The sequence below is a fragment of the Buceros rhinoceros genome, unplaced genomic scaffold (assembly GCF_000710305.1).
Source record: "Buceros rhinoceros silvestris isolate BGI_N320 unplaced genomic scaffold, ASM71030v1 scaffold8033, whole genome shotgun sequence".
NCBI lineage: Eukaryota > Metazoa > Chordata > Aves > Bucerotiformes > Bucerotidae > Buceros > Buceros rhinoceros.
The window spans coordinates 52,076-64,053 of NW_010404148.1; the positions used below are offsets into that span (position 1 = coordinate 52,076).

An 11,978-nucleotide genomic window follows, 5' to 3' on the forward strand; every position below is an offset into this window, starting at 1 on the left:
CATTATCCCCCCAGCCTGTACTTTGCTTCATGTTCTAACCTGCGTACTGATGACCGAGCAAGTCTCTCCTCTTCCCTCTCTGCCTCAACTTTGGCTTAGGTCACCCAGGTCCCGCCTTAGTCCACACTTGATTGTAAGATCTTCTAACAGCAGTGTAATGACAGTGTTTCCATAGCAGCAGTAGCTCCATAGCAACAATTTTCCCTCTTTTTGTGTGTGTTTCATTCGTGCAGTGCTGGCAGATTTACAAGGGCGAGCAGGACCACCAGGTCCCCCCGGACCACCAGGTACATAATACAGCAGAGCTCAATACGTAAGCAGAGTGATGCTAATACAGATGGCACAGTTCTGGGCTGTGTGGTTTGCTGAGAAAATATTCTGTGATACCCCTGTTTCTTTGGTCATCAGGTGAATCTGTGCAGGGACCCCCTGGACCTCGTGGTCCTCCAGGTAAGAGCTTGGTTTTTTCAGTGCCCCTATCCTGTGCCTTGTGGTGTCCTAGATGGAATCTTGGACCTGGTAGCAGTCCGTAGGGCTGACTTTAATGGAAGCAGAATTTCACATAGTGGGTTCTTACTAACACAATTTCACTGCAATATAGTTTCACAGCAGCAGAGGAGATTTGCTTTGGCAGAGGTTTTGCTTGCTAGAGTAGTAATTCATAAAAGCCATATTTTTGGAGAAGACACTGTTCTTAAGTCCTCAGAGAAAGTAACTGCAATCAATTCTGGTTTTACTTCTCACTTGCCCAGCTTTAACTTCCAGCTGGGGCCAGGTGGAGAGGCTCTTATAATGAGGAACATATCCCCGCTCCACTTCCTGTAGCGCAGATTTTCCTTTCACAGCCAGAAAAAAGGAGGTACAGGAGGACGTGAAACAGGAGCATAACCCTATTCCTTGCTCTCTGCTCACTAGCAAAGGGGAGCAGGTCAGGTGTGTGATGAAATGAACCTTCCCTTCCAATATAGCGAAGGCCAGCTTAGATAGGTGCTTTGTACCACAAAGAAAGGCGTTTCTCTGTCCTCTCTCTGCTGGTGGTGGCAAATGATAATGAAAAATAAGTAATGGGGAATAGATGCATTTGGAGAAAACAGTGATACTAGCCTACACTTGGAAATATTTGAGCTATGGCCATAACTGGAGATGTAGCAGCTCTGACATGCATTTGCTGATATTGCTGAGGCTCATCCTTTCTGAAGCATTTTTGTGTCCGTTTTGCCTAGGAGAAGGATTGCCAGGACCTCCAGGCCCACCAGGGAGACCAGGATCGTCCATGTCTGCTTCAGGTAGGTTCTTCCCACTCGCTCCCTCGCCTCTGCCCAGGGAATGTCCTGACTGTTTGTGTTCAGAGAGCACATCCTTCGCTAGGACCAGGCGGAGACAGAGAAAACTTGTGTCATGTTCTGTTGGATTTCATGAAGAAACCTTTTTGTTTAATTTCAGAAACATTCCTCACAGGCCCACCAGGTCCACCAGGCCCACCAGGTCCAAAGGGAGACCAGGGTGGGTATATCCTACTGCCTCAACAAGATCCTAGACTGATGTCAGCACCTCAGACTGAAAAGAAGGAAGGAAAGGCTTGGAAGCAGTTGGCAACCTGCCTTTCTGCAGCTGGGAGAGAGTAGCACAGTGGTCACTGAGTAGCACTCCCGTCCGCTGCCGTAAAACAAGTCGGTCTTGGTCAGAAAAATTTATCAGCCTCCAGTACTGGTGCTGAGGCAACCGCTGTATTCAGATCCCAACTTTGCAAGCCCGTTAGATTCAGGAGCATTCAGAGCTTCAGGTTTGCCGTTACAGGGGACAATCTTTTTGCAAAACGCACCGTGGACTTGGCTAAGTCAGTGCAAGGAGATGGCTCTGTGAAGCATAGCTCAGCTCTCAGCTGGCAGGGAAACGGGGGACCTACTCCCTTTACCCATTTCTGCCCTGCACATTGGAGGCCATGATAATATTCTGCAGCTCAGAACAAAGCAAATACCAACACTGTTCCTCTGCTCCCTTGTTCACAGGCGAACGAGGTCCACGAGGATTCACGGGTAAGGAAGCTTCCAGGAGATATCAGTGGGGTGCAGGGTAGCTTTCCTGTGTGTGTGACTGCTCCTCCATTTCTGTGTCCCATGCAGGAGAACCGGGTGAGCCTGGCCTTCCAGCATTCTCCTCCCATGGTTAGTCTGTGCCCTCTGTCCTCCTTTGAATTAACTGTCCTTAGGCTGAAACCAGTGGGCAAAATCCTGCCCTCTTGATTCTAGCTTAGTTTTTATGGAGCCAGGATTTTGTCCATACACTTTATTCCTGTGAATCTCTGACTCTTCTTCTGCAATTGGCAGGCGACAGAGTCACCATACCGGGACCTCCAGGAATTCCAGGCCCACCAGGCCCACCTGGACCCAAAGGTGATGTTAAAAATCTTCTTTCTTTCTTTGTGGGTGGTCTCACACAGCCCAGAGTGGTTGAGAGTAAAGGATGGAGCAACCCGGTCCTTTGGGAACTACAGCTGTGCTCACCCCTGCCTTTTCAGGCAGAGCAGAACCATGGCTACAGAATTTGTCTGAGCACAAGGCATCTGGGCATGTCACAGAAGCCTCAGGAAAGCTGCTGTGGCATCTTCCTTCTGCTCTTCCCCAGTGAGCTGCTAATTCAAGATAGTCATTACAAGGGTTGGGTAGTTGCTTCTATGACAACGTGTAGCTCAACAGTTTTACATGACCAAGTAGGCAACACCCATTACAAATGTTGTCTCCTTCACTTTGGTTCCCAGGTGATGCAGGTGTCCCAGGCGCTCCTGGCATCCCAGGAGCATCTCGAGGTAAGGAGCCAGGCCAAAATTGCTCTGATATTATCAAGAAATGCTGACAACCTGGTGGAGACTTTGAGAAAGCCCCTTTGGGTTTTACAAGTGTGGGTGTCAAACTAATGCTGATGAGTTTTGTGTCCAAAGTTTCTTTTTGCGCAGCCTGCCTCAAATCAGGCAGTTTATGAATTGCAAGTTTTCTGTTTCCAGCTTGCTGGGAATTCTTTGAGTTTGTCCTCATGGGAGATGAAAGAAAGGGGTTCCAGGTTGGCTAACCACGATGTTCCCTAATTCCACGAGGAATTAGGGAAGCTGCATTGAACCCTCTAGTGGAAAAACTTCTGATCAGAACAATAGTGCCCTTCGTTCAGTTTTACTTACCCTCAGGTGGATTTGTGTGAATTAAGCTGTTTTCATTCTGATGAAGGCTTTTTGACTGATAAGCTTGAGTGCTTTATGGATCTCCATCTATATTTCTGCACAGCATTGCACTCTGGTGCACAAACTGACCAGGTCTGTCAGTATGACGTCAAGGAGGTCTCTGAATTCAGCCCTGCAGAGCTGCTTAGGCTGAATTATAAGATGTCAAATTAATTGAAGACGTTATACTGCCTCATAGCCCATGCTCAGACTGTGTTTAGAGAGGGAGGGGAAGTCCCTCCATAGTCCATGACCAAAGCTCTTCCCAGACCTGTGGGAAGGGCTCAGTGCAAGCATGCTTTAGCATTGCTTGGTCTAGTGCAACCATACCAAAACCACTCCTTCTCTTTAAAATGCTGTCTGTAGGTGGATCCAGACAAATTCAGGGACCCCCAGGACCTCCTGGGCCACCCGGTCCTCCTGGCCCAGGTGGAAGTTCATCTCAAGAGATTCAGCAGTATATCACCGACTATCTGAAGAGTGAGTATGAGATGCCGTGGGACAGCAGATGCGTGATTCCCTCTTGCTCCCTGAGCCCCTTGTTACTCTCCCTTTACAGCCCTGCTGCGCTTGCGTTGTTTCTGCTGATAACTATGAAGTTCTGTTGTTGCCCTCTGTGGCCTCTGCAGAACTGTCCTGTTGGCCTGCTTTTTGCCTGGGGAGCGGGGTCCAGTAATTGTGCGTATAGCGATTGTCTTCCCTCTAGTGATGTGGGTGTATCTTGGGCTTCCCGCCTAGGTGACAACGTGAGGCATTATTTGACTGGTGCCCAAGGCCCACCAGGCCCTCCGGGCCCACCTGGAGTCATCACCACTGCCGATGGGACAACCTTTGATTATGCAGAGCTGGCTACCCGTGTTATGAGCTATATGACAAGTAAGCACCATGTTGGCAAGTTCCGTACTAAGTCACACGCTCAGCTGAGTTTGTGAGACACCTAGGAGGTGAGAACTGGAGAATATGCAACAGCCTTTAAATAGCAGCATCCCAACCCAGTTATTCATCTCTGGAGTCTTGGCCCAGGACTCCACACAGCTGAGGCCAATCTGAGCCTTGTCCCATTTTAATGGTTAGATTATCAAACAGTTGCTGCTGTTTAAAAAGTCTCACATTAAACATTAGCTGTAGATCCTGTAACACCCCCAGTACCCAAACAGAGGTGGTTCTTTTCAGTATATGTCTCCAGTGTTCTGGGGCTGTCTTGTATGCTTGGGGCCCTCCTAAAGCAGATGAAATTCCTGGAGCTTTTGGAAGTAGCCTGGAATTTCAGTCGGGAGAGCAAAGACAACATAGCCGTGGAGACTACCAGGGTGTGTGAGACAGCAACTGATTCATGGTCGGGGGCGTGCAAAACCCATTCCACCAGTTAAACTGGATTGATTCAGCTTTGCTTTGTCCCTGCCTGACTCCTCTTCACCTTCTCTCTAATCTTTTCATTCCCACAGGCTCTTCAGACCGCTATCAGTCATTTGCCAGTTCGGTATCAACTACATCCTTTTTGTACCAAGAACTTTTGGACATGCTGCAGAGTAAGTGACCCTCAAGGGAAACATGGGGGTTGGGGATAAAGCATCCCAGCAGCCAGGAGATCTGCCCTTCCCTTCGAGTCTGCTGTCTTTCTTACCTGGTTGCTTTTCATAACCACCATCGTAAATCTGCAGTTTCCCACTCGCTCCCCTCCTCTCCCCTCCTTGGCTCTCTAGGTGGCATCTGCCTATGTCCCTCCTTTTCAGGAATTCCCCACAATTTTCCCCGATATCCCACTAAGATTTGGATTTCTACTTTCCAGCTCCCTCACTCTCTCAGGGTTCCCTCCATCCCTTCTTGCCCACCCCAAAGCCTTGCTATGTCTTTGTTCTTAAGGTGAGGAGGATACCCAGCTCTGTGTTCTTTTCTACACACTGTTACTGTGGGCTGGTAGGTAAATCACCAGAATGTCATTTTGCTGTGCCTGAAGATATTGATGAAGCTGGCCAACACTGCGCCTCTTGTGTGTCATGCGGTGGGGAGTCGATCAGATTCCTCATTCCAAACTGACAAAGGCCTGCTGAGATGCCACTGAACTCATCATGGTCTTTCCCAGCTGAGCCACTCATTAGTCCTTTTACACAAGATCCTTCAGGGTGTCCTGAAGGAACAGAGCACGTGGAGATCCCTTTAGCAGCCCAAATTCTCATCCTTCTCAAACCCTGGGTTGTAGGGTGTTCCCAGCTCTATCACAAGTGTTTCTTCATACACAGGGCAGTTCATGCTGAGAAAAGGAGGAGAGGGGGGGAAAGGAGCTTGGCATCCTCGGGTTTTATGGTCTCGCTAGTGGTTAGGGCTCAGCTCACAGGCTGGGAACTCCTCCACACCTGGTATCTTTGCAGCAGCAGGAAAGCTTTAAAAATGCATTTTTCATTTCCAGGAGAAGAAATTCGTCAGTATTTAATTGGACCTCAGGGCCCACCGGGACCTCCTGGACCAGGGGGAGATGGCATGTCTCTGTCACTGGATTATGATGAGCTGACCAGGAGGTTTATCAGCTACTTGACAAGTAATGGTCTTTATTAGTGTGCATTTCCCTCTGCTCCCTTGGGAGCTGAGCAGAAAGCTCATGCTGTCAGTGAAAACTCTTCCAGTGTCAACTGTGTGAATCCCTATGTACAGAGACCTCCTCACGGGGATTATGAGAGACTTGGAAGGGAACAAAGATACCCTGTAGCTAAGATACGATCCACAGATTCTAGTAATGCATTCTTGCTTTCCTAAAAACTGAGCTTAGGAACATAATTTCATTTTAGCCAACTCAGAAGTCCCGTCAACACCTTCAGGTTCCTTTATGACCCTTTTCTCACGGGTTCTGTGGCAGGATACATCTCTCTGTGGAAGAGCTGATCTATGCCCACTTTGTGTTGAGGCAACTCAGGCAACAAACTCTAAGAAGTTTAAAGTTAGTTGAAACAAATTCCACCTATCTATCTGCTTAAGGGGCGATACGTAGGAAGTGTTGGACAGAGCGGACTCTGGAGCATCCCCCGCAGCAGTGCTAAAATACCTGCTCCTGGTAGCCTGGTCTGTGCTCAGTCTCTGTGAACTGTCCTTGGAGACCAGATCTCTCTAATGGGCTGCTCCAAAGATGGTGGGAATTTCCTTTTTGGAGGAAGCTGCTGTGTAACAGGAGCACCCTGGCAGCTCCATTTTATCAGCAAGGACATTTCATTAAAGCAAATCACGGAGGTGCAAAGCGTTGCACCAGAGCTGCTTGCAGACCCAGGGAGAGCAGCACATGCATCACCCAGTGGGTCACAGCTGAGCTGCATATCTAGTGGTGTCCCTCTCGCCCCTGTGCCAACAGTTCATGAGGCGGGCAGAGCTTCTGCCATGAATAGAGGCCTGTTGCCAGCCTGTCTGCAGGGGCCCTTGTGTTGGCATTAACAGGGCAAGCTTTAACTCCCAAGTCCAGAACAAGGCTGGAGCCCGGGGCCCCGCACAGTCTGCTGATGGGAATGCTCCGCTTTGCAGGAGTCCCTCCCGCACTGCCTGTGAACGAGCCCTGCAGCCTGTCTGCTCACACTGTAACAGCTTGTTTTGGTAATGGGCTACTCTTGAATCTCTGATTTTGCAGGTTCTGGGATGAGCATTGGGCTCCCTGGACCACCTGGGCCTCCAGGGACACCTGGTATAACTTACAGTGACCTGACAGCATACCTGCGCAGTAAGCCAACTTCTTCACTCCCCTGCCACGGGTCCCTACACACCCCCAGGATCTTTTTTTACAGGCTTAGTCACAGAATTTCCCTCTTGCCTATCATGGCAATAACCCTCTGCGAGACTCTGAAGGCCCCTCTGCCTTGGTTAGCAGCACTGCCAGGACCGGCACAGACCGTGAGGGGCTGCGGACAGATCACCATGCTCCTGTGGAGAGCAGCAGCAGTGGGGTGTTGGCTTGGGGGGTGGGGATGGAGGAGCCCTTTGTCTTCTCCACACTCTGGAGCATAAAGGAATTTCTTATGACATGTTTTAAAGGTAGATTTAAAAATTAGGGATTCCTGCCCTCCTTAGGATCACCTGATTTCCCAATGTGATGTCTACAAGCAGGGAAGTGAGGTGCACCAGGAAAGCTGCACCAGAAGGTGCTGGGGAGCAAAGACTACCTTATACTTGGCTGCTGTGTCAGGGAAGGTTCATTAGGGTTGTGGTGGTTTGTGTGACTCCTTTTCTTCCTTTGTGTCTTCCAGACTCTGAATTCAGTGGTCTCGTTGGGCCACCTGGTCCTGCAGGGCCCCGAGGACCTCCAGGGATCCCGGGATCATCAGGCGCCTCTCTGCAGGACATCTCTGCATACCTACAAAGTAAAGCACTTGTGTTTCTCACAGCTGTAAGGGAGAGTCTGTTTGTAGGTGCTGGGGGGACTGAGGCTGAGATTTAGCTTACCAGAGGCATGCTGCCCTCTGAGAATGTGGTCACCTTAAAAAAAAATCTCATCGCCATCATCTGGAAAGGGATGAAAGTTGCAACTGGAGCCTTTACACTTTTAAGATCCCCAGACGTGTGATTTCCTTGTCCGCTCACTGCTGGAAAATAATTCTTCCTCTCTCTCAAGGTGTGGGATTCTCCTCTGTCTCTGGAGTCCGGGGTCCACCTGGCCCTCCTGGCCCTCCAGGACCACCAGGCTTCTCAGGAGCTGGCCTCCTGTCCTATGCTGACATCACCAACAGCGACGAGTTCAGGAGCGAGCTGATCCAGTACCTGAAGAGTAAGGAGCTGCCATCCATGCCCCTGCACACACCCTGAGCCATGCCTTGCCTTGCCTTGCCGAGGCTGTTGGCTCTGCCACGGCTGAGGGAGACCTGTGGGAGCCTTCCCTGAACAGGGGCTGCAGCAGCGCCTTATCTCCACAGCCAGGTCTGTGCGGGACTACTCTGCACCCCACGGGCTTCTCTCCTCTCAGCCTGACTGTGAGGCGAAGACCCGTGTTGTGAGCCAAAAGGGACAGGTGCTGGGCGGTTACGATTGGCCCGTAGTGAGCAGCGGCTCCCTAGTAAGGTCACCTGCAGAGTTTTGCCGTGGGAAAAACACTTTTTGACAAGCACCTGCCTACAGTGCAGCGGATGATGTAGGGGCTGGAGGACAGCACTGGTCTCTCAGGCTGGCCAGTCTTCCACCCAGGGCAGCCTTTCAAACACCGGGGGATCCCCTCGCTTTTGGGGAGGCTGGTCACCGAACGGCTGTTCTGGCAGAGGTGCTGAAATGGGCCTGAGAGGAGTGAACCCTCTGCAAAATCACTGGGCATTGGGCACGTTTCCAGGATTGGGCACCCAAAACTGAGGGAGAGCTGGGAAGGAGGAGGGCGTCATGCTGTCTGTGGAGATCAAGGTTGACATACATGACTGCTGCCCAAGCAATGGCACTGGCTGAGGGTTACTGCGACGACTGGTGGGACAGAATTTCACACTCCAGCTTGCACTTGAGAGGTAGCGCAGGACCTCTGCCAAGCCTCGGGGCCCAGGTACCCCGCCGTGCCTGACATACCCGCTCTTGTATTTTGCAGGTGATGAAGTTCGAAGCTACATCTCAGGGCCACCTGGGCCCCCTGGGCCACGGGGACCACCAGGACCCAAAGGAGATAGCGGCTTGGTGGCTGGGTCCATGTCTTCATCATACCAAGGGTTACGGACTTCCGAGCGGTTGCATGGAGGATCCCTCGGTGCTGAGGGATCCCACGGGGGATCGCTGGGCACAGGTGGCTCATATGGCAGCTCCACGAGCAGCATGTCATCTTACAGTGCCTCAAGGGGCAGTGAAGGCTTTTATGATGCCTCCATGGGCCACGATGGGTCATTCGATGGGTTGCTGACAGAGGAGGAATCACACAGGAGATCAACAGATTCAAGCCGATCCTACAGCAACTCCTTCACTGGTTCTCTGGATTACAACGAGCTGGCACTCCGCGTGTCAGAGAGCCTACAGAGTGAGTGGAGTTCCTGCTTGTCCTGCCCCTCTCTGCCCCAGCCCACAGCTCTGAACCCCCTGTGCCCAGTGTCACGCTGTTTGCTTCCCTCACCCTTCCCGCTGCCTACAGCTCTTCCTTACACCTTCCTGCCTCTGCATCCGTCCACAGTTTTCCCAGAGCTCCTTTCAAATGTCATCTTTAACTTCTCAGGCCAAGGTATTCTCCAGGACCTGATGTCGTACACTGCACAGGGACCTGCAGGTCCCCCAGGCCCTCCTGGTCCTCCTGGCATCAGCAGGGTCTTTGCAGCCTATGGCAATGTCACCGAGGACCTCATGGACTTCTTTAGAAGTAAGAGACATATTGACTTGGTGTTTCTGGATCTTGCATGTGAAGTCTCTCCAACTTCTCGCAGACCTAGTGATCTTTTCACCGTTGCATGCTGCAAAAATACAGTCCAGACACAAAGCTGGAGGCAGATAGTCTTCCCGTTCCCTTCCTTCCTTGCTGGGGAGGTACAATCTCATCATTAGGGAGGACATCAGGTTTCCCCACTACTTGTAGGAAACTCATCCCAAACCCTGAAGGCCACGGTGCTTGCAACCCCTGTGGCCCAATTAACGTGGCTGGGCTGGCACGTGGAAAGCAGGGTGAGACAGCTGCTGTCTTTGAGTGTGGGCCAGCTCCAGCCCTGGTGACAGCCAGGACACCCAGAGAGAGGGTGGCAGAGCAGTGCCTGATCACAAGCTGCCCCCGGGACTTCGTTGGGACCAAGATAATTTTTGAAAAACTTGCTCTCAGTCAATCTAATCCCATCTGACCTTAGAAAAATGTCCTTCCAGTGTCACTCACTGCTGCTCTGAGGGCAGAGCACTCCGCAAGTGGTTTGTCCCACTCATTCATCCTCTCTTTCATTTCCCCCTCCAGCATACGGTACCATCCAGGGGCCACCCGGTGAAAAGGGAGAGAGGGGTTATCCTGGACCCAAAGGTAAGGCTTGTCATCCTTTCCCTCATGAGCCCCATAATGCCCAGGAAGCAGCTCTGTGTCCAGTGATAGCCGGCACAGGGCTGCTCAAGATCACAATGGAGGTGGCACCCTCAGGATCTCAACCCAAGCATCACCCTAACTTGGTCTTCCTTACCCGGGCCTGTCCCTGTTCATAGTTGTGCTCAAGGGCAAAAAAAATAGTTGTCTTATTCCTTCAGGTGACCCTGGTCCGATGGGCCCACCAGGACGCCATGGGCACAGGGGACCAAAAGGAGAGAAAGGAGAGAAAGGTATGAATGTCTGCCACAGCCAGGAGAGCAGGGTGTGCCTGTCGGGGCGGGGAGGAATCCCTGGAACTGCTGGAGAACCCACCCCCACCCCAGTTTTTTTGTTTATTTTGGATCTTCTGTCTTTTTCACCCCCCAGGACCTTTTCAAATAACCCTCCTTTCACCTTTCTTGTCCCCAGGTGACCAAATGTATGTTGGCAGAAGAAAAAGAAGAAGCGTTGGGGTTTAAGGAAAGAGGCAGCTCAGTCGTGCACCGGGCAGCGTTCCCAGCAGCCTATAGCCAGTTAGCCTGAACCTTCGCTGCCTTAGTGCTCAGACGTCCTTGCTGTCAGCTAACCACTTAGCCTTGGTAGTTCAGTGTCGCTGCTGAGATGCGAATGGCTCTTCTGCGTGTCCAGCAGGGCCCTCACAGGGGTGTTTGTTGCTGGTGGTTGGCTTAGCCACCCTGAGTTCCCAGGCTTCTACATTTTTGGGCTGATAAGGGCTTCCTGTCTCATTGGGTCCAGGCTTCTTGTAGTTCTCCTAGATCTGTAAAAAGCTGGTTTGGGGTTTTTATTTTTGTTTTTTTTACAACTGACCAATTATCCATCAAAAAGACAAAAAAATTAAAAAAAAACTCCAAAAAACCCCCAATCTCTCTCCCCACCCAACACATGATTTTTCAGAGATCATATTCAGCCCCCCAAGGCAAAGGGCCTATAAGAAAGCCTGAGACTAAGCTTGCTCACCCCACTGGGGTTTCCTCTCCACAAGCTCTGCGGTGCAGGCCCGAGGCGGGAGGACGTGTTGAAGCGGGGCTGTGCTCCAGGGTCTCTGGGGAGGGGCACAGTCCCCCAACCAGGGACCTGCGTGAGAGGCTGAGCCCAGCCCTGGCAACGTCCAGCTGCAGCAGCAAGAAGCAGCTGGGCTCTGCCTTCCCCCGGGTTGTGGGGTGGTGCTGGTGGCTGCCTGCTCGTCCCCACGGTAGAGCTTTGGGTCAGCACCCACTATCACCCAGCCCATGACTCGCTCTGGAAAACATCGCCCTCCCCGCGTGGCATTTTCGTGATGCTCTACTGCTCCGTGTGTGTTAACCCTGCTCCCAGGCCCTGTTCCTGGGGGAAGCTGTTACTGAGGGCTCAGACAGGGCTGGGACAGACACCCAAGTACTCTGCAGCGAGCGGGGTCAGCACGTGCTTTGCGATGCCTGTTTATAGCAGCACAGCGAGACATACCGTACACAGGGACTGAACTGAAGCACTTTTAAACGTGATTTGTTCATCTTTTAAGAGTATTTTCATATTTTTTCCTGGTTTTTAAACCTCGGGGAAAATGTTTTTTAAAGTAAACAGCCCAATTAAAGTGTGGTTTTCACCCCGCTCTCGCCTGATCGGTGTTACAGCGGGCAGTCAGCACCAGCTCCACCTGACCCTGGCCCGATGCTCCTGGTGGCTTTGGTGGCTGTTTTGTTTCTCGGCCCTGGTACGTGACCTGACCAGGTGCTGAGCTGCTGCTGAGGTGGCAGTGGTTCCCACTCACGTTAGCAGGAGCCTCTGCACTTTGTCCCCAGGAGT

General features: G+C 51.5%; 1 protein-coding gene across 1 annotated transcript in view; it reads left to right on the forward strand.

Annotated features, from left to right (window-relative positions):
• The window catches only part of COL17A1 (collagen, type XVII, alpha 1), a gene marked incomplete at its 3' end in the record, with an annotated part of 35,803 nt that extends 25,029 nt beyond the window's left edge, over positions 1–10,774 (forward strand). The window contains 22 exon segments of the mRNA XM_010133258.1: positions 234–287; positions 409–450; positions 1,230–1,286; positions 1,444–1,503; positions 2,010–2,036; positions 2,124–2,165; positions 2,328–2,393; positions 2,759–2,806; positions 3,578–3,691; positions 3,950–4,087; positions 4,657–4,740; positions 5,619–5,747; positions 6,819–6,908; positions 7,432–7,545; positions 7,797–7,949; positions 8,745–9,164; positions 9,357–9,497; positions 10,074–10,136; positions 10,355–10,395; positions 10,397–10,426; positions 10,605–10,706; positions 10,709–10,774. Of these exon segments, the coding sequence (XP_010131560.1) occupies positions 234–287; positions 409–450; positions 1,230–1,286; positions 1,444–1,503; positions 2,010–2,036; positions 2,124–2,165; positions 2,328–2,393; positions 2,759–2,806; positions 3,578–3,691; positions 3,950–4,087; positions 4,657–4,740; positions 5,619–5,747; positions 6,819–6,908; positions 7,432–7,545; positions 7,797–7,949; positions 8,745–9,164; positions 9,357–9,497; positions 10,074–10,136; positions 10,355–10,395; positions 10,397–10,426; positions 10,605–10,706; positions 10,709–10,774 (2,081 nt within the window).
• Between the last annotated feature and the right edge of the window lie 1,204 nt (positions 10,775–11,978).